This window comes from Herpailurus yagouaroundi, unplaced genomic scaffold, assembly GCF_014898765.1.
Source record: "Herpailurus yagouaroundi ecotype Mexico unplaced genomic scaffold, PumYag 77, whole genome shotgun sequence".
NCBI classification, from domain to species: Eukaryota; Metazoa; Chordata; class Mammalia; order Carnivora; family Felidae; genus Herpailurus; species Herpailurus yagouaroundi.
The window spans coordinates 101,310,600-101,331,692 of NW_024412388.1; the positions used below are offsets into that span (position 1 = coordinate 101,310,600).

The following is a 21,093-nucleotide window of genomic DNA, read 5'->3' on the forward strand; positions in this document are numbered from 1 at the left end:
TTGTCACAATTAAAATATGGCAATAAAATATTTCATTCTTCCTTTTCTTCTCACAATAAATTCAAATTACTTCTTCAGAATATATTCACATATAGCAGTTATTAATTTTGAGAATGTTACAGAAAGAACAATTCACTGGTTATTTTAGCAAGGGGACTTCAAAATCCTAGGGAAACTATCCTAATATCCTTTTAGCAGCTGTGGTCTTCACTAAATTGTCCAATTTGTTCCTTTTAATGTTTTTGTATATTTTATATCAGCTTCAGAAAAGTGTATCAAATCCATTATTGTCTTTGAGCACTATACATCTGTCACATCTATAAATAGTCTGCAAAACAAACAGTGAATCGAACTGAAATTTAACAATCCAGCTTTGGCTGACTGTATTGTAATTAGAGTAATGGTGGTGTCTGCGACATGCACATAGCAATCACAGAGAATAATTACTGGTAATTACCTTCAGGAAAAGTACTTGGCAACAGATATAAAAGAACATAGTAAGGAACCTAGATTTAAAGGCACATTATTAGTATTTTTTTCTCTTTTCTCCTCTTTGTTTTCTCACTGGCTTTCCAAGCACAGCGCTTAGCGTATGCCATATAATGACTAAAGGGAAGAAAATATAGGAAATTGTTCATTACGGATTCAGTATGTTTTATACTACTAAATTATTTTAAAAATCATGGAAAAAACAAGTATGGGTATGAGTTAGAAGACTAACCCTGGCTTTCCTGCTTAATAATTTACTGTAATAATTTAGATGACTTATTTAACTTCTCCATGCTTTTTGTTTCTTCATCTGTTCTCATTATCCTTTTCTGATAGGATGATCATGTAGGTCATATTTTTGAGGTACAGTGTTGGAAAATGACTCATAATCCATGACATGATACAAATATCAGCTTTTATTCTAGAATTTCCTATAAGAAAACTTCAAAAAATACCTTCCGTTAGAAACCTGCCATTAACTTAATAACATGCTGAGGCAGATCGTACGAATCATTGATATTTAGTAGTGCTTTATGATGTGTTATCAATGTCTGCATCTCCAAAGGACCTGAGAGTGACATGCTTCATCAGATTTGACACCTGGGAAGACATGATTCAGTGGTTTAAGCAAGGTCAGACTACTGGGTGATAAATTCTGAGGTTACCATGGATCTCAGGCTTCGGCTGTTTATTCATTTATTAAGCATATAATCTTCAACTAGAGCAACAGCCTAGAATAGCTGGAGAGAACCTCTTTGTTGTCCTAGAGCCTTGGTAACTTAGAACTAAATCTGTAAACCCTGGCAGTAATTCACAGACCTAAACAACATCTCTCCTAAATCATGATACCAAAGACTTTTGCCTTTCTCTGCTAATTACCCTGTTATTTTACCTCCTTTAATTCCTGTATGTCTCCGTTATCTTGTTTTCTTTCCTGTTCATTTGTTAATCCTTTCTGTAGATGACACCATGCCTAGAAATATTTGTGGGTGGCTAGGACAAAATAGAAAATGCCCAATGTGTTACTTGAATGACTCTTGTGTAAGTGTCATGCCCCAACGTACCATTTGTGTTCTTTAATCACTCCCTGCAAACTCCCATGGCTCAAACCTGTTTCATATATTGATAACTCCCAAGTGTATATACCCAGTCTCTCAGGATTTCCACATACCTGATTGTCTGTTTGTCACATCTATTTGGATATCCAGCTAGTGCCTCAAATTCCACGTGCCTCAAATTCCACATGCCCCAAATTCAAACTCCTTCTACTTTAAATCATTTCCTCCTTCAGTATTATCAGTTTCATTGAAGAACACCATTGTTCACCCATTTGCCCAGCCAGAAATCTAGACATCATCCATGATTTCTCTTTTTTCACTTTTTTTTTCCAGTAAACATCTGATAGGTTTCAAACTCAAAGAGTATAGTATCTTCAAGAAAGATTATTCAGTTTTAAGATGTTAATAAACATTTAAATTCAGTTGAAGGGTAGATGTTATAGATAAAACCAGCCAAGAGGGGGAGGATTCCTGAGAAGGAAGCAGAAGTAGTTAGGGTCCAGAGCTAGATGGAGTATGTAGAGAAGGGGTATTTCTTCCTCTTTAATAAGCAAAGCGAACAGATAAAATGATAGTTGGGGGTGCAACAAGTTGAAAGATACGTTTTTAGGGTTTCCTCTCTCCCCCATCAGTGGCCTATATTTTTCTGTGAATTAGGAAGCAGGGTTGTATGCTGAGGGTAGGCAGAAGGTAGAGCTGTAGGGGACTTTTGAAGAAGAGATTTCAAATACCTGCTTTAAGGACTGGGAAAGAACAGTAATCAAGAAGTCACGCTAAAGTTGACAAGCAATGTTGGGCTTCTCATTCATGGTGAAAGTTGCGAATTTGGGGATAATAGTAGAGCAGACTGACAACTGGGCTGCTGTTTTACCTGGTTGGGTGCAACAAAACAATGGAGCAAGGATCCTGAATATTTGGACAAGAGGATTGGTGACCTGTTGCTTCTTTTCGTATCCAGCCTAGACTGCATAGGATCCAAACCAATGGGGGAGTATTCGAGTACTTTACCGTCTATTTTATCTGTCCTTCATATCCCAAAACTTGTATCAACCCAGCCATCTACCTTTCCCATTTGTAGACTCAGCTGAGCATTGCTGATGAAAATCATCTGTAGTTATGTTGAAGGTGCTATAAATTTATAATTTCCAATTCCACCTGGATCTTTTGTACCTCTGACAGTTCTTTGATCAGTTTACTTCTCTTGTTTACTCTTCCAAATCTTCTATACAAACCTCCTATCCATCCCCAACTCACTTTTGACCATTTCCTTATTTTCAGTTTCCTGAGCAATTTTATTTAGGTATATCTTGATTAAAAAATTTTATGGTGTATTTATAGAGGTTTAAAAAAAAATTTTTTTGAATTCCAGTGTGATTCTCAGTATTTTTTAAATGGAGTTAAGTTTGTTGCATTACTGATAGGACTAATTTCAGGTATCTTTTTTGTTTTGTTTACTTGCTTTTTTAATAACAGCTTTATTAAGGTAGAGTCAGGAGCCTGGGTGGCTCGGTAAGTTAAGCGTCCCGATTCGATTTCAGCTCAGGTCATGATCTCCCAGTTTGTGAGATCGAGCCCTGCGTTGGGCTCTGCACTGAGAGTGCAGAGCCTGCTTGTGATTCTCTCTCTCCATCTCTACCCCTCCCCTGCTTGCATGCCCACTCTAAATAAACAAACAGGTGTCATTGACATATAATAAACGGTACATGTTTAAAGTGTACAGTTTGGTAAGTTTTTAAATGAGTATATACCTATATACCTATTACATCACTGCAATCAAAATAATGAACCTATCTATCACCTCTAAAGGTTTCCTCATCCCCCTTTATGATTCTTCTTTCACTCCCCTTCTCACTTCTTCCTTAAGCAACTGCTGATCTGCTTTCTTTCGTCATAGATACATTTGCATTTGTAGAGCTTTGTATAAATGGAATCCTTTGTATGCTTTATTTTTGTCTGGCTTCTTTCACAGAGCATGATTATTTTGAGATTTGCCCATGCCGTGTTTATCAGTCGTTCTGAGTAGAGTTCTACTTTCTAGAATACCGTGATTTGTTTCTCCGTTCACCTGTTGATGATCATTTGGGCTGTTTCCACTTTGGGGTTATCACAGACAAAGTGCTATGAGCATTGACATACAAGCCTTCATGTTGACGTACGTTGTCATTTTTCTTGAGTGAAGACCTGGGAGTGAATGTTTGTATCATAATGGTAGGTGTGTATGCTTAACTTAGTAAAAATTGTCCAACTCTTTTCTGAAGTGGATGTACCATATTCCATTCCCATGAGCAGCGTTCCTCCACACGTGCACCAGCACTTGACATGGTCAGCCTTTTCCTTTTAGCCACTGTAATAGGTGATTAACACTTCCCAAATCACCAGTGAGATGTCTTTTTCATGAGCTACTTCCCATCCATTTATCTTCTTTGGTGAATTATCTGATCAGACCCCTCTCCGGTTGCCCATTTTGTAAATGGATGTTTTCTCTCAGTCTTTGACTTGTCTTTTCATTCTTTAACAATGTTAAAGAAAAAAGATTCCAATTATGAAGTCCCATTTTCAGTCTTTTTTAATGAATTATTCTTTTGTGTCATATCTAAGAAATCTTTGTCTAACTCAAGGCCACAAAATTTCCTCCTGTGTTTTCTTCTAAAAGTTGCAGAGCTTTAGGTTTTATATTTTGGTCTGTGATCTGCTTTCAGTTGATTTTTATATAGGTATCAAAGTTCTTTTTTTTCTTCTTTCGTTCTTTTTTTTTTTCTCTTTTGCATGTGGGTGTCTGATTATTCCATACACCCATTTGTTGAAAAGACTGTCTTTTCTCCACTGCATTGGCTTTGGCTTTGCACCTTTGTCAGAAATCAGTTGTACATATAGGTATAAGTTTTTGGATTCTTTTCTGTTCTGATGGCCTATTTATGTATTATTATGCCAATGCCATGCTGTTTTGATTACTCTAGCTTTATTACAGGTATTGAAATCAAGTAGGATTAGCCCTCTGAGTTTTTTCTTTCTCCAAACTGTCTTGGTTATCTAAGTCCTTTACATTTCCATATTAATTTTAGCATCACTTTGTCAGTATTTATAGAAAACCCTGCTGGTATTTTGATTGGGAAATCATTTAGGGGAAATTGACATCTTAACACTGTTTGACAGTTGACATCTTCCGGCCTGTGCACAGGTTGTATCAGTCTCAACATTTATTTAGGTATTCTTCACCACTTCTCTCAAATATTCTGTCACTTTCTGTGCACAGGTCTTTCATGTGTTTCACCAGATTTACCTGTAGATGTTTCGTATTGTTCATATTGTTCATATTGTTTCATATTGTTCATATTGTTAAAAATGATACTTTAAATTCCAGTTTCTTATATTTTGTTGCTAAAATATGGAAATAAAATTGATTTAGTATGTTCATCTTGTGTCTGCAACTTGCTAACCTCAATTTTTAGTTCTAGTAGCTTTTTTGTAGATTCCATTGAATTTTCTTCATAGATGACCTTATTATCTCTACGTAAAGATAGTTTACATCTTTGTTTCCAATATGAATGCCATTTATTTAAATTTAATTCATTTCTTTTTTGGCCTTTGCACCTGCTAGAGCCTGTAGGGAAGTGTTGAAGAAAAGTGATGAAAGGGAGCGGCCTTGTTTGATTTCTAATCTTAGGGAGAAAGCATTCAGTCTTTAACGGTAGGGTTTGGTTTTTTTTTGTAGATGCCCTTTGTGATATTGAGGGAGTTCCTTTTTCCTGGTTTGCTTAAAATTTTTTTTATCAGGAATGTATTTTAAATATTTTGTGTGTGCATCTATTTTCTTCTTTGGTTTATTGAATAGAGTGAATCACATTGATTTATCTTATTTTTTTAATGTTTGTTTATTTTTGAGATAGAGACAGAGCATGAGCAGGGGGTGGGTAGAGAGAGGGAGATTCTCTTCTGGGTCTGAGCTGTCAGCACAGAGCCAGATGCAGGGCTTGAACCCATGAACCGCGAGATCATGACCTGAGCCAAAGTCAGATGCTTAACTGACTGAGCCGCCCAGGCACCCCACATAATTGATTTTGAATGTTAAACCTTCTCTGCATTTCTAGAATAAATCATACGTATTTATTCTAGATGTTCATGATGTATTAGCCTCTCAATATTTTCTTATAATTGATTTGTTAAATGAGATATATTCCTCTGTAGGTTTCTTTTTTGTCTTTGTCTGGTTTTAGTACTATTATGATGCTGGCCTCAGAGTGAGTTGTGAAGTATTCCCTCCTCCTCAGTTTTATTGTTGTTTCCTTGAATGTTTGATAGAATTTACCAACATAGCTATCCAAGTCTGGAGTTTTTTGGGGGGAAGGTTTTTAAGTACAATTTCAATTTCTTTGACAGATGGAAGGTTGTTCATATTATCTATTTCTTCTTGAGTGAGTTTTGGTAATTTTGGTCTATCAGAATTTGTCCATTTCATCTAGTTTTAAAAATTTATTGGCATAAAGTTGTTCATAATACTCCCTTATCCTTTTAAAATCTGTAGGTTCTGTTTCACTGATTTTTACCCCAACCTTTATTATTTGTCTTTTTTTTTTAACCTACTTTTGTGTTTAATTTCCTTTTCCTTTTCTAGATTCTAAGGTAGAAGCTGAAGTCATTGATATGAAACCTTTTTTTTTTCTAATAGGGTTTCATGCTGTTGATTTTCCCTTGTGTACTGCTTTAGTGGCATCCCACAAATGCTGATATGTTGTGTTTTCATTATCATGTGAGTTTACAGTTATTATCAAATTTGGAAAAATTTTGGCCATTATTTCTTCAAATAGTTTTTCTGTCGTGTCTCTCTTTCAGAGATTCTAATTATTTGTGTAGTGACCCACTTAGTTCACTGATACTTGTTTCTGTTTAAAAAAATTCTTTTTTGTTTCATGTTCAGTAATTTCTGTTGCAGTGCCTTCAAGTTCAATGATCTTTTTGTATGTATTATCTGATCCCTTCCACTGTATTTAATCCCTTCCACTGTATTTGTTTGTCTCTAACACAGTAGTTTTCATCTTTAGAAATTCATTTTGGATCTTTTTATATCTTCCTTGTCTCTCTACTTGCCTATTTGAATATAGGTAACACAGTTCTTATAACTTCTAAGATTCTTCTCTGGTCACTGTACCATTTGTGTCAATTCTAGATAAAGTTTTGACTGGTTCCTTATTCTCATTGTGAGTTGTTTCTTTCCTGCTTCTTTGCATACCTGGTAATCTTGGATTAGGTGTCAGACATTGTCAGTTTTACCTTGCTTGAGTGCCAGATAGTTTCCTTTTCCTAGAAATCGTCTTGAGTTTTGTTCAGGGATACAGTTAAGTTACTTGGAAACTATTGGACCTTTTCCTGTGTTGATTTTATGACTTATTAGGGGAATCTGGTGCCTTGCACTCAGTGCTAGGGCTAATTATCCCCTCCTGTGTTCTCTGGTCTAATTCCCCATGAAGTATGAATTTTTCTAGTCTGGCTCAGGGGAAGAGGCATTATTACCAGTAGGCTCTTTGTGAGCCCAAGACAGTCCTTTTGTGCTATTTTCTCCCAGTATCAGGTAGTTTCCTCACATATGTGTGCTACTCAGCACTCTGCTGGATACTCAAGGGAACCCTTTGCAGATATCTAGTTTCTCTTTCTGTGCAGGTCTCCTCTCTGGCACCTTGGTCTGGGAACCCTGGCTGCCTTGGACTTTCTGGACTGCGTTATTTTCTTCTCCCTGTGCTTCTGCCGGGAAACGTTCTTGAGGCAGTAATCTGGGGCAGTCATGGGACTCACCTTGTTTATTTTCCATATCTCACAGATCACCGTCCTTTGTTGCCTGATGCTCAGTATCTTGAAAGCCATCATTTCATGTACATGTCCATTGGTTTTGGCTGTTTTAGGTTACAGAGTAAACTCAGTCACTGGTTACTCCATCTGGGTCCAAAACACAAGTCTTTCTAAGTCAGTTTCTGTTTATTTAGGGTTTTTTCTATTTATTATACATTCTTAAAATATCTCCCCTATGCTGCCTTAAGTCTTTAGTTTCATTGTCTTTTTCTTTACTGGTTTCAAAAACATATATATATTTTCATCTTTTCTAACAATTGCCCTTGAATTTTAACTTGCACCCTGATTATTTGTATTTTTCTAATGACATTTAGAATTAATCATTACTGTATCTTCCCTCTGAACAAGATGTGAAGCACATTTCTATTGTTCCATTGCCTAACCTCATCATGAACTTGTTGTTCAAGGTATTAATTTCTTTGTTCCCTATTGCCCCTTGTATGTCTCATTCTGTTCTTCTGGGTCTTAAAAAAATTTTTTTTAATGTTTATTTATTTTTGAGAGAGAGAAGGCACACAAGCTGGAGAGACGCAGAGAGAGAGGGGGAGACGCAGAGAGAGAGAGGGAGACACAGACTCTGAAGCAGGCTCTAGGCTCCAAGCTGTTAGCACAGAGCTTGACACAGGGCTCGACACAGGGCTCAAACTCAATAACTGTGAGATCGTGGCCTGAGCCAAAGTTGGACACCTAACTGGCTGAGCCACCCAGGTGCCCCTCTATTCTTCTAGTTTTCAAAAATTGCAGTTATTCCCAGAAGTATTCTGGTAGTTTTTAAAAAGTTGGTCACCATATGCTTTACCTCCCTTCACCCAGGTGACCTTGCTTCCTAAGTCAAAGTGAAAGTAAAGATCCTTATGTAGGAGATCTCTACCTCTCAGCTCATTTAGTCACTGGGCTTTTCTCTGTTTTTCTAGCCTCAGACAATCCTAGGTAGGATTTTCCTTTGACCTGTGTTTTGTATTATGTCTTCTTTCAACTCTTGGACTCTTTTCTTTCTTGGTGTTCCCATTTTAATTTTACCATGTGTTACACTCCTGGTTCCTTTCTCAGTTGCCGGGAAGTCCTTGTCTCTATTTCCTTGATTCTTCATTATCATAGCCCCTTCTAGCAGACACTCCACCTCTCTTCTTCCTATCATGACGTAGCCTTTTGAAGAAATGTTTATATTCGTTGGTTTTTCTTGTTGGCCTTCTGTTCACTTCTTAATACGTTGCATTCTGGACTCTGCTTTCTATCACTCCACTAAAAGTAATTTCTTATGTGGGCCAGTAGACTGGTCCAGAAAGGACAGTGTGTGAGTTGGCTATTTCTGTATAACAAACCACTCTAAATTTAGTGGCTTAAAACTTTCTTATTTCTTCAAAATCTACAGGTTGGCTGAGAGGCCAGTCTTGTCTGGACTTACTCATGTGTCTCAGCGAGCAGTCAGGTTGGCTGAAGACTGGCTGATCTAGCACGGCCCCGCCTGGGGAGACACAGCCCTGCTCCCTAGGGTTTCTCACCATCTATCAGGGGCTATACCATGCATCTTTCCCTGACAGTAGCAAGGTCCCATAAAAAGAAGTGGAGCATTTTTTTGTTGAGGGTTGGACTTGAAACCAGCATGATGTTACTTTTTACCACATTCACACAAGGCCAGTGTGCTTTAAAGGGATGGGAATTTGTTTCATATTCTTCTTCACCTAGCTTCTTAAATGTTGATATTTCCAGGAATTCTTCTTATCCTTTCCATTTGTGCCTCACAGACCTCCTTTCTTTTTACAGGATGAACTGTGTCCTATATATCAGTGAAATCTGAATCAGCAATAGGCAAACTGCGTCAGGCTACCCTCTGGCCTGCATTTGTTCGGCCTACAAATTAAAAATAGGTTTCTTATTTCGATGTTTTTTGAGGGTTTAAACAGTCATCATCATCGTCAACAACAACAACAACCACAAAACAGAGGAGCACGCAGCAGAGGCTGTATATTATCCGGCCCTTTACGGAAAAAATTGTCCCTCCACCCCCCTCCTGATAGAAGTCAGTATTTCATTACTGATTTTTCTTGAGCTTTAAACTTAAAACCTCCCATGTACAGGATATTTGTTTCCTGATTGTTTGGGGGTATCTTAAACTCACTAGGTACAAAATTGAGCTTATTATCTCTACTTTAAAACTTCTTCCTCATTGTGATTCCTTATTTCACCCACACTTTACATAGCCTGGCCTGTGCCAGAAACTTGACAGTGTGGCCGGATTCCTGTCCTGTTGTTTTTACCTTCTCAGTAACTCTAAAATCGGTTTCTTGATTTCTTCTTCCCTTTAGTTAATTTGGGCCTTCTGTTCTCTCCCTTATTTCTGCCTTGTGTGATCTAGTCATCTTCTCTGACTTGTAAATTTTATTTGATGTATTGGGACTGAAAAGTGGCTGTTAACTTGGAGAGTACCATTTTGCTTCGGCTCTGTGCGGGAGGCTAAAGCCAGAATGTAGGGGAATAAGGAGCAAGCAGCAGCCTTAAGTTCAAACTCTTTTAAGAGAGGAGAGGACTAGGAATTTACCCAAGGGATACAGGAGTACTGATGCATAGGGGCACTTGTACCCCAATGTTTATAGCAGCACTCTCAACAATAGCCAAATTATGGAAAGAGCCTCAATGTCCATCAACTGATGAATGGATAAAGAAATTGTGGTTTACATACACAATGGAGTACTACATGGCAATGAAAAAGAATGAAATATGGCCCTTTGTAGCAACATGGATGGAAGTGGAGAGTGTGATGCTAAGTGAAATAAGCCATACAGAGAAAGACAGATACCATATGGTTTCACTCTTATGTGGATCCTGAGAAACTTAACAGAAACCCATGGGGGAGGGGAAGGAAAAAAAGAGGTTAGAGTGGAAGAGAGCCAAAGCATAAGAGACTCTTAAAACCTGAGAACAAACTGAGGGTTGAGGGGGGGTGGGGGGGGGGGCGGGGGGGGCGATGGGTATTGAGGAGGGCACCTTTTGGGATGAGCACTGGGTGTTGTATGGAAACCAATTTGACAATAAACTTCATATATTGGGGAAGAAAGAATAAAATTAATTAATTAATTAATTAATTAAAAATTTTAAAAAAAGAGAGAGGAGAGGAATGGAGTTTGGGCATTTGGGTATTTTTACAAAATACATTCTTACTACAGTCCCCTGAGTAGTTTGAAATATTGTATCTGGACAGTGAGCTGTGAGAAAATTAAAAAGCTCTCAGTGCAAAGATGTGTTTACAGAAGGTTAAAAACTCCAAAAAGAAAATCTTAATACAAAGGGTTTTTTTTTTTTTGCATATTTCTGATAATTCATAGGAATGAGGTGTTTTAAGTTTTTTAAACTTATATTTTCAGTGGATTTTCCATGTAAGATATTGAATATACTACAATTATAGACATCATCATGTTGGGGGAAATTAGGAAGGTGTTTAAAACTGTATACCTGCAAATTTTAGTAAAACTTGCAAGAATGAGTGCTTCAAGTAGTTAATGCATTCATTCTGTAAACCTTTTTTTGTTGAATTTGTAAGTATTAGGTGTTACGCTAGGTATTACTGTTTCTCCCATAATTATTTGTTTCCTTAAACTGAAAACAAGTGAGAGACTGAAGATGGAATCATTTTTTTTAATGAAAAAATACCTTAAAATAAAAAAGAAAAAATACCTTAAAGACAAGTTATTATAATTGTGAAAATCTTTTAATACTTGAAAATGGAAAGTCAGCCATTTGTTTAATAATTACTCATTGAGTACTCCGTAAGTAAGAATCGTGTGAGGTGCTATAGGATATATAAAGAAACTTAAGCCAACGAGTGTCTGTTGTCAAGTTGCTCACAGTTTAGCAGAGAGTCTAATTTCCTTTAAGGCATTTCAGATTCATTAGCTATTTTTTTTTCATTTTTCTTTTTTTTAACTTTTTTTTCTCATCTGTTTTCAAATAGGTGTGTTAAAATCTTATATATTTGCCAACTTCTCAGTGTAAATTGATCAGTTTGGGCTTTATATATTAATTTCTTTCTCTTAGTATACTTTTTAAAAAAAATTTTTTAGGGGCGCCTGGGTGGCGCAGTCGGTTAAGCGTCCGACTTCAGCCAGGTCACGATCTCGCGGTCCGTGAGTTTGAGCCCCGCGTCGGGCTCTGGGCTGATGGCTCGGAGCCTGGAGCCTGTTTCCGATTCTGTGTCTCCCTCTCTCTCTGCCCCTCCCCCGTTCATGCTCTGTCTCTGTCCCAAAAATAAATAAACGTTGAAAAAAAAATTTTTTTTTTTAAAAATAAAAAAAAATAAAAAATTTTTTAGCGTTTATTTTTCAGAGAGAGAGAGAGAGAGCACGAGCAGGGGAGGAGCAGAGAGAGAGGGAAAATAGAACCCCAGGCAGGCTCCAGGCTCCTAGCTGTCAGCACAGAGCCGGACACGGGGCTCAAACTCCTGACCTGTGGATAATGACCTGAGCTGAAGTTGGAGGCTTAACCACCTAAGCTACCCAGGTGCCCCTCTCTTAGTATACTTTTAAAATATACTTACTTTATAATTGCTTTCAGAAGATAGCTGCATTATTTGCTTTTTCGTGGTATGGTAAATTCTATTAACATAGTTGAATTCTTTCATAACTCATTTTCCTTATGTGCATTGGAGTTTTTTTATTTGTTTGTTTTTGAGGAGGCGGGGGCACAAGTGAGCAAGGGGCAGAGAGAGGGGGAGAATCCCAGGAGGGGCAGGGAGAGAGAGAAAGAGAAGCAGGGCTCACCCAATGCAGGACTCGAATTCATGAACCATGAGATCATGACCTAAGCTGAAGTCAGATGCTTAACGACTGAGCCTCCAGGCACACTGCGTTGGAGTTTCATTTGCAAGCTCAGTTTGAGTGAGAGCTTCATGAAGTGTATGTTTTTCTTTCCACTTTCATTACTTCTCCATTCCTGGAAGTTTTATTAATGCCTCCATTGGCTCATCGGTCTAGAACTTACTCTTTTTCATGCTGGAATCTCAGCTCTCCCAAGGGTATTATACATCTGCTTTCCCCAATATATAGCAGTTTATCCCAGTCTCAATCATACAGCTGTTTCCGCTTCCTTCTGCTAGTCTAGGAGTCCCCACCATGAGTGAGTGCTTTGAACCCCATTATGTTGGAGGAGGGAAACTTCTAGATGTCTTTATTTACTTCACTTTCAAGAAATAGAAACTTCTGCTTTTAACACAATGAGTTTCTTTGTATTTCTTATGTATTACAGTTTGTATTTTGTTTTCAAGTGTGGAAATGCCTTTTAATATTATATCATCCTTTGTTGTTGCTGTGTGTTTCAGGGAAGGGGCAGGATTTTGCATGAAGTTAAAAGATCATCTTGACAATAGTCATTATAAAACTATGACAAGTTTTAAAAAATTATTCCATAAACCACCTAAAATCATCTTGAATTACGTGGTTGCAAGCTTACAAGTTGCACACAGTCTAGAAATACTGGAGTAAACTAAGATTCTCTAAGTTCCCACCTGCTTTGATTTTTATTCATGATAGGACAACAGTGGGAGCAGATTAGGAGACAGGGGAATGAGAAATCCAACATATACAGCATTAACAAATTATCCAGAAAGAATTCAACTTGAGAAAGCTTTGTTAGGACTTCCGCCCCATGGTGGAAGATTGAACTATAACTTCTCCACTGTGGCCAGCCGTCCTCATTGAGACCACAATGAAATGAAAGTATAGAAAAATGTAGAAAACAATAAACCCAAGATGGTAGAGAAATTTGGTGATAAACGGGAGATCATAATGGACAAGATATTTCAACAAATTAGCATAATGCATTCTGGCTGGGACTGTGTGAGTAGAAGCGAGAAAGGCACACCTAGAATATACTACAAGAACATTACAAAAACCGTAACTGATCTAGTTCCAGAGAGGTTCAGAGTTCATAAACTGTAAGTACATGTCATTGAATAATGAGTAAAAAGTAGAGCTAAAATCGAGGTATAAGATTGTTAAAGGGAACATGGGCTCCACTTAAAATTCTTATGCACCAGCTCATTCTGACATTTACTAGTAGGCATAACTACATAGCACTTCTTATTTTATTTTTAATTTTTTAATGCTTATTTATTTTCGAGAGAGAAAGAGAGAGAACAGGAGTGGGGGAGGGGCAGAGAGGAGACACAGAATCTGAAGCAGGCTCCAGGCTCTGAGCTGTCAGCACAGAGCCCGACACAGGGCTCAAACTCACAGACCATGAGATCATGACCTGAGCCAAAGTTGGACGCCCAACTGACTGAGCCACCCAGATGCCTTGAGCACTTATTTTTTAAAAATTTAATGATTTCATTGAGAAGAAAGGTGAAAATTTTCCATATGGATGTTAATAACCCAGAATAAAGCCTCCCTTTATTCGAGCAGATCCAGTTTCACAGCGAGTACCATTTTCCTGACTCTAAAGCAAAGCCTCGCACATAGCCCACCTTTCCTCAACTTAGCCTACACAGAAACCATCCAGTCAGAATTCCCACTCAAGAGAGAGACCTTGTAACCAATAAGTCTGCTCAGTGAGAGAGTACCTACTGTTTGGTAGAGAAAAGCCCACACTAGCTACTGAGAACTTCATTCTTAAGTATAGATAAATAAATTATGGTTGATTGGTGCAGTGGGATATCAAACAGCAGTGTATACATGTAGCCACATGGTTGAGTCTTAAGCATTGAGATCTGGAAGACTGATGCAAGAGAATATATGATACCTTTGTTAAACATACCAGTAGACAAAACTAAATAGTAGCAGATGAGAGAGGGTAGTAGATGATAGCCATGTAAAATAAGTGACTACCCCAAAAGTCAAGATAGTGGTTCACCTTTCAGGATGTGGGAATTGTAATTGAGAAAGGATATGTGAAAGGCTTTTGGAGTACTGACATTCTTCTGAGTAGAAATTATACAGATGTTCTCTATAATGAGCATAACATTTATGTTTTATATATTCTTTTCTGTGCACATGTTAAATTTCGCAGAAAAAAAATCATTAAAGTCAAACAGGGATCCTAGAGGAAACTGAAGTAATTCTATAAATAAACATATCTGTTTATTTTGGAGAACTCTAAGAAGATGATGTGTTCATAAAATAAGAACAGGGTACATTGAAAAAGAAAGAATTAGAGGACAGAAAGGAGGTAAAAGGTATAATTGCTTATATTAAAAACCTCAGTGAAAGGACTACAAGAAAAAATTGATTTTTTTTTTTAAATCCCAGAATATAGAAACAAAGAGACTAATTTGAGAGAGAAGGGTAATATAAAATCAATCCAAGGGGTCCAATTTCCAACTAATGAGAGTTTCAGAAGAGAGAAACCAGCAAAACTGAAGAAAATAAACAATAGAAGAGAATTTTCTCAGAGCTGAAGGATACTAATCTTTAGCACAATGAATGTAGGAAAAAAATTAACCAGTATCAAAATGAAGATGTAAAGCTTGGAAAAATGAGTTGAGTGTGAGGAAGGGGGCATTGAGAGAGAACACCTTGAGCCTGTAAAACAGCATCGCCAATGTTTCTCACTCATGATACTTGTGTTACTGGACACTGGAACAGTACCTTTGAGAACCTCTGAGGGAAAATGATTTCCAACCTTGAATTTGATATCTTTATAAAATAAAATTAAGAAGCTCATAATAAAGCTACAATCCACATAGTCTTTCTTGGGAAATCATAGAAGAATATGATTCAGTACAACAGGCGTGAACTAAGACATAGTATTGAGGAAATAATGGGTTTAACTTAGGAAAGCAGGAAAAGAGAAGTCTGAAGGTGATAGCTTAGGAGGAAGGTCTCTAGGGTGATGAAATGCAGGAGTGACTCAGTGTAAGTGACATGACTGAGGGGATGGGAAAGAATAAAAATGGTGAGAGAAAAAGATAGGAGACGAAACGAAGGCAACTAGAAAATCTGGGGGATGAAACCTAAAAGCTATATGAGAAAGTCATGGTTAAAATAAGAGGACAACTACAGTAAGGCATGTTTTTAAGCAGTTGATTGAAGTCTAAGACAAGACTGGGCAGCTGGTAAGATAGTAGTGGTATCATTTGCTGAGTGAGTCCAGATGTTTTGACATAGCCACAAAATTGAGGTAGCAGTGTTGATGGGGATATTTTGTCATACTTGTTTGGATATAGCTGCTTTAAAATAGTTGCTTGCCAAATATAAAATGACTCCATTCTTGTTCATTAGCAAATAATGTACCTAAAAGGCATCCCTAAATCTTTCTCTGTCCTATATGTTCATTAAATATGAGGGACATTCCCTGTCTACTTAGTTTCATATGGTTTTAATATTTTGTATGTTATCTTTAATGATTTCCAGTAACCATAAAATATTTAAATCTTTTAGAATTAATTTAGCATCTAAGTATAATTTATCCTCTCAGCCCATCATCATATATTACCATCATTATAAAATTCTTAAATGTAAGCGTGATAAGTATTGAAAACTATTAGAAATTCAATCGTGATTTTCTTGTGCAGTCCGAAGCTTAGAGTAAGGGATCGTTGTACCTGTCTTCTGTTCCCCTAAGTGTCTTCTCTGATACCCAAACACTTAATGCTGGAGACTCAGGAAGCCTATGTAAGGCAGAGGGGTCCTTCTTCTAGACATTTAGATGGAAAACAAAGGAAATCATTAAGCTACCAAATCATTCTTGAGAGTATATGACCGTTTTATGTGAACTTGACAAATCATTTAGTGATTGAGGTCAGAAAAATGGTTATCTTTGGAAGTTGGGTATTGATTGTGAGGGCGACATGAGGCAGATTTTTGGAATGCTGGAAATGCATTGTATTTTCATCTTGGTGGTGGATTTGTGGGTGTATACATACGTGAAATTCATCATGTGCACTAATGACTAGTGGGAAAAAAGTGAGAAAAGAGCATTTGGGATGCAGGCTACTGAAGGTACAAGCAAATTACTACAGTATTAGCAGACATGTTCTTGAAAGTGACTGGTGGCCTTCCCCCCATTTATTAACTTTCTGTAACAAAAAATGATTTAATTACACAAGTTACATGTAGTCCAGTAATACATAAGTATGCAAAATAAAAACTGAAGGACTACTTTCTGAGATGTAATTACTCTGCACAGTTGTCTTCTCATACCTTTTCTATGTGTACAGTAATATTCTTTGAAAATACAAATTTTAGCAGTATCAAACTATATTATTCTGAAACTTGTCCTTCCTTTACTTAACAGCATGTAATAGATATCCTTCAATATCTGGTACAGATTGCAGATTCATCTGATTCTGTTTAATGATTGCATGTTCTGTTACATATGTTTGTACTATAATTTATGTAGCTACTTCTCTAGACTTTTGAAGTTATCTTATGTTTAATGAATATAGTGCTCTGATGAAGTGTTTTGTTTCTATATCTATACTTGTGTGTTTGTGCAAGTATTTGTTACAGGATAATTCCAGAAGTAGAAAGCCTACTTAAATTTTGAAAGCTACTATAAAACTTCCCTCCATTCCCAGCAACTTTGAACCATAACTTTATCCACATTGGGCGCTAACAATTTTTAACATGTTTGCCAGGGTGCCTGGGTGGTTCAGTTGGTAAAGTGTCCGACTCTTGATCTCGGTTCAGGTCATGATCTCACTGTTTGTGAGATCGAGCCCTGCTGTCAGCCCAGAACCTGCTTGGAATTCTCTCTCTCCCTCTCTCTCTGCCCCTTCGCCGCTCTCACTTGCTCTCAAAATAAATAAACTTAAAAAAAAAAAAAAAAAACTTTGAAAAATGTTTGCCAATTAAATCAACAAAATGAAACCTCATTGTTTTAATTTGCTTTTCTCTGGTCACTGATGGAGTTGAACTTCCTTTTTTACGTTAATTATCAATTTGTGTTACTTTTTTTAAATTGCTTGTGTGTGCTCGGTAGCAATTGTCCTTATTTAATTATCAGGCTTCTTTGTACAGGGCATTAACCCTTACTTCTGTTCTATGTGTTGCATATATCTGTTCCTATTCTATTTCTTGCCTTACAGATTCATTTATGGTAGCTTGTACCATATATTGCTATAAATCTTTTTCTTTGTGGCTCCTTTGTTTTGCCAAAGAAGATCATTCGCTAAAGAAGGGCAGACATTTTATTACATTTTTTTCTGGTGTACTTACAGTTTTCTGTTTTACTGTTAAGTCATTAATCCACCACAAATTTATATTTATGAGCTACAGATAAAAACATTAATATGCATTTTCCCCCAAGCAGAAAACCAGTTGTTCCACAAACCACCCAGGGGTCTGTCCTTTCCCCGCGAAAGTAGAAAACCAGTGCTGGTACTCCATGAATGATTGACAGCTCGCAAAAGTGTGCTGTTTTTCTTTTCATGCAGGGAGGATATGTGTTTTTAAACAAAGCTTAAGAATGTAGGGCAGGGCTTGTCAAAAGTCAGGGATAAAAGAGTACGGTTGCCTTGGGAGTTATGATGTTGCCTTGGATAGGATTAAAAGTGCAGGGCATTATTACCAAGGAATTCTTGGACTTATTTTAATCTGCTGTCTATAGAATAGAAATCACCATTAACCACCCTATGGAAAAAATGGGCTCTTTTTGGTTAACATCAGATTTAGGTATATCTCATATTTAATCTTCTAGCTTGTATAGTTTAAGTCCTTATCATATGAAAGATAATTGTTTTCAGTTCTGGAAAAGCTTGGTTGTGTGACAATGTACAAACTACATGGCTGAAGAAAAAGACTCCTAAATATGTGAAATACCTCATCCAGCAGGAAGAGACTTCTGGAAAATTGGGTACCCACGTAGAGGAGAGTGATGAGAGTATACTTTTGCTCAACTAAATTTGAAGTAGGCTGGAAGTAAGGCTGTCAGTATAATTTTAAATGACTGACCAGTAATAGTCATTATAATTGAGAAAGATTATTGAATTGCCTTCTGTCTTCTCTTTCCTCCACCTTCACCCTTCTCTTTTCCTTTCGTTACAGATCATACGTCAGTTGGCGGGCTGGGAGACAGTTTTTATGAATACTTACTGAAAGCATGGTTGATGTCAGATAAAACAGACCATGAGGCAAGGAAAATGTATGATGATGCTATTGAGGTAATTCTTGTCACAACAGTTCCCTGCTTAACATTCTGAATATATGCTGTGTTTCATAGTGACCAGTGAACACCTTACATGCGTTTTATTATATGCCCTCCCTATAGAGTTTTAGAATTTTAATATAAAAATCTTACATTGTTTTCGTTTTTGGGGGAATTTTATTACTTTTTTCTTCTTCTAAATATAATTTTATTGTTGGGGCGCCTGGGTGGCTCAGTCGGTTGAGCATCCGACTTCGGTTCAGGTCATGATCTCACAGTCTGTGGGTTCGAACCCCGCTTTGGGCTCTGTGCTGTCAGTTCAGAGCCTGGAGCCTGCTTCAGACTCTGTGTACCCCCCCCCGCCCCCTCCCCCGCTCAGGCTCTGTCTCTGTCTCTCAAAAATGAATGAATAAACATTAAACATTAATGAATAAACATTAAACAAATTTTTAAATATAATTTATTGTCAAGTTAACATACAGTGTATACAGTGTGCTCTTGGTTTCGGGAGTAGATTCCCATGATTCATTAAAGAAATTGTTGAAGAATTTAGTGTAACATATTTATGTATGGAAACTTAATTACATTTAGTTATTATCTACACAGACTGAAAAAACTTCTGAGGTCACATATACATTTCCATAAACATTTCTTCTTTCAAATGACATTGAACCTACACATGGAAAGCCTTATGGATAAATAGCAAGGGCAAAACACTTATCTAGTACTTTCCACATGCCAGGTGCTGTTGTAACCCCTTTTATGTATATGAAAGCAAATAATCTTTACTATCATTTTACACATGAGGACCTTACGGCACAAAGAGGTTGAATAATTGCTGACAGTCACATATCTAGTATGTGATGGAGCCTGGAACTGAACAGTCTGGCTCCAGGGCCTGTGCTTTTAACCACTTGACTTTCATATTTATGTAACCTTTTACCACAGTGTTGTGACAGCTTAAAATTGGAACAGGTTTCAGTCTTGGAAGCACTTGTATGCAATATTACCAAGCAAAAACTGTGAGATAGAGAAGTGTGTTAACCACTTAAGTTATTTGCTTTCTGATCCACTATAACCCCATAGCCCTTTAGTGATTTTAATCAGTTTTTAAAGTTACATATAAACATTTCTTTTAATTTGTTACTCATTTATTTTTAATGAAGTATTGTCGACACATTATGTGTCATTAATTTTCAGGTATAAAACAGTGATTTGACAAGTCGGTACATAATGCTATGCTCACCATTGACTTTTATCCCTTTTATGCTCACCATTGACTTTTATTGCTCCTTTTATCCCTGTGACTTACTCATTCCATGACTGGAAGCCTATATCTGACTCTTCTTCACCCATTTTGCCCATCCTTCTCTCCCCTTATTCCTGATATTCTTGAGTTTTGTTTTTTCTCCTTTTTTTTTTTGGATCAAAGCTGTTTGTGATTTTCAAAGAGACACATTTAGGCTTTGTTGATTGTATATATATTTCATATATATTAACACTATTCAGAGTTACAGTTGTTTTGTTTTTAAAGTAAAGCAAAAATCTTATCCTTTTTATATCCTTACTTTTTAGGGAACTAATTTCCTGTAGTTGTTTAACTCAGAGGAGTGAAACTAATACTTGGCATATAGTGTTCTTTCCATTGTGGGCAGTCAATAAATGTTTCTTGAGGAGGCATTTATTGGTGCCTTACATGTAGAAAACGTGCTAGATGCCACAAGGCTCACAAAGATAAAAAACATTGTCCTTGCACTCGAAAAACTAACCTTTTCTTTTGTGCCTCAGTGTACTGTGGTTAAAAGAACAACAAAAACTTGTAAATCAAGCATTTATTGACTGTAAGCTACACTTAACAGGCCTTGTGAAGTATAGCATGATGAATAAGGCATACTCCTTATAGTTCTGAAACAAACCTCATCATTATAAAGAATACACAATAGATTTTTCCAAAGCTGTTATTGAACTTGTCAGAGAACAATCTACAAACATGTGGGTTAATTCTTTTATTCCTCTTTATTGTCAGGAAAGTATATTTTCTAATCAGATGTAATACTTTTTACCTTTTCACCAAAGAGAACTGAATTTATGAAGTTATACTTTTCCCTAGAAGTATCACTAAGGGTCGAAAATTAATTTATAGCCCCATTTAGCAAAGTCTGAGAACATAGTCCAAAGGAACAAAGCTCTTAGAAATCTCATTTTTTTAATGTTTATTTATTTTTGAGAGAGAGACCAGACAGGGAACGAGCAGGGGAGGGGCAGAGAGAGAGACACACACACAAAATCCGGAGCAGATTCCAGGCTCTGAGCTGTGAGCACAAAGCCCAACATGGGGCTTGAACCCACGAATCATGAGATCATGACCTGAGCTCAAGTCAGGCACCCAACCGACTGAACTACCTAGGTGCCCCCAAAATCCCATTTTTAAAGTTAAATGTGATTGTTGGACTCTATTTTATGTTACATTCAAGTTTAATACAAAATATTTTTCTTGCCATCCCTACATCTTGTGAGTAAAATTGACATTCCAGTAGGATGGACTGTGTTTGTCACTTGGTCTCTCATAGCCATGGCACACCACCCAAAATAAGTGCCTAAGTTGGCAAAGTAAGGGGCTACGGAGTTA

The 21,093-nt window shown here is 37.0% G+C and overlaps 1 protein-coding gene across 2 annotated transcripts in view; it reads left to right on the plus strand.

The window, feature by feature from the left end:
• The window catches only part of MAN1A2 (mannosidase alpha class 1A member 2), a 180,554-nt gene that overhangs the window by 118,260 nt on the left and 41,201 nt on the right, over nucleotides 1-21,093 (plus strand). For both annotated transcript variants that reach the window (XM_040471441.1, XM_040471440.1), the window contains exon 9: nucleotides 18,365-18,480. In XM_040471441.1, coding sequence (XP_040327375.1) covers nucleotides 18,365-18,480 — 116 coding nt within the window. The remainder of the gene's footprint in view (nucleotides 1-18,364; nucleotides 18,481-21,093) is intronic.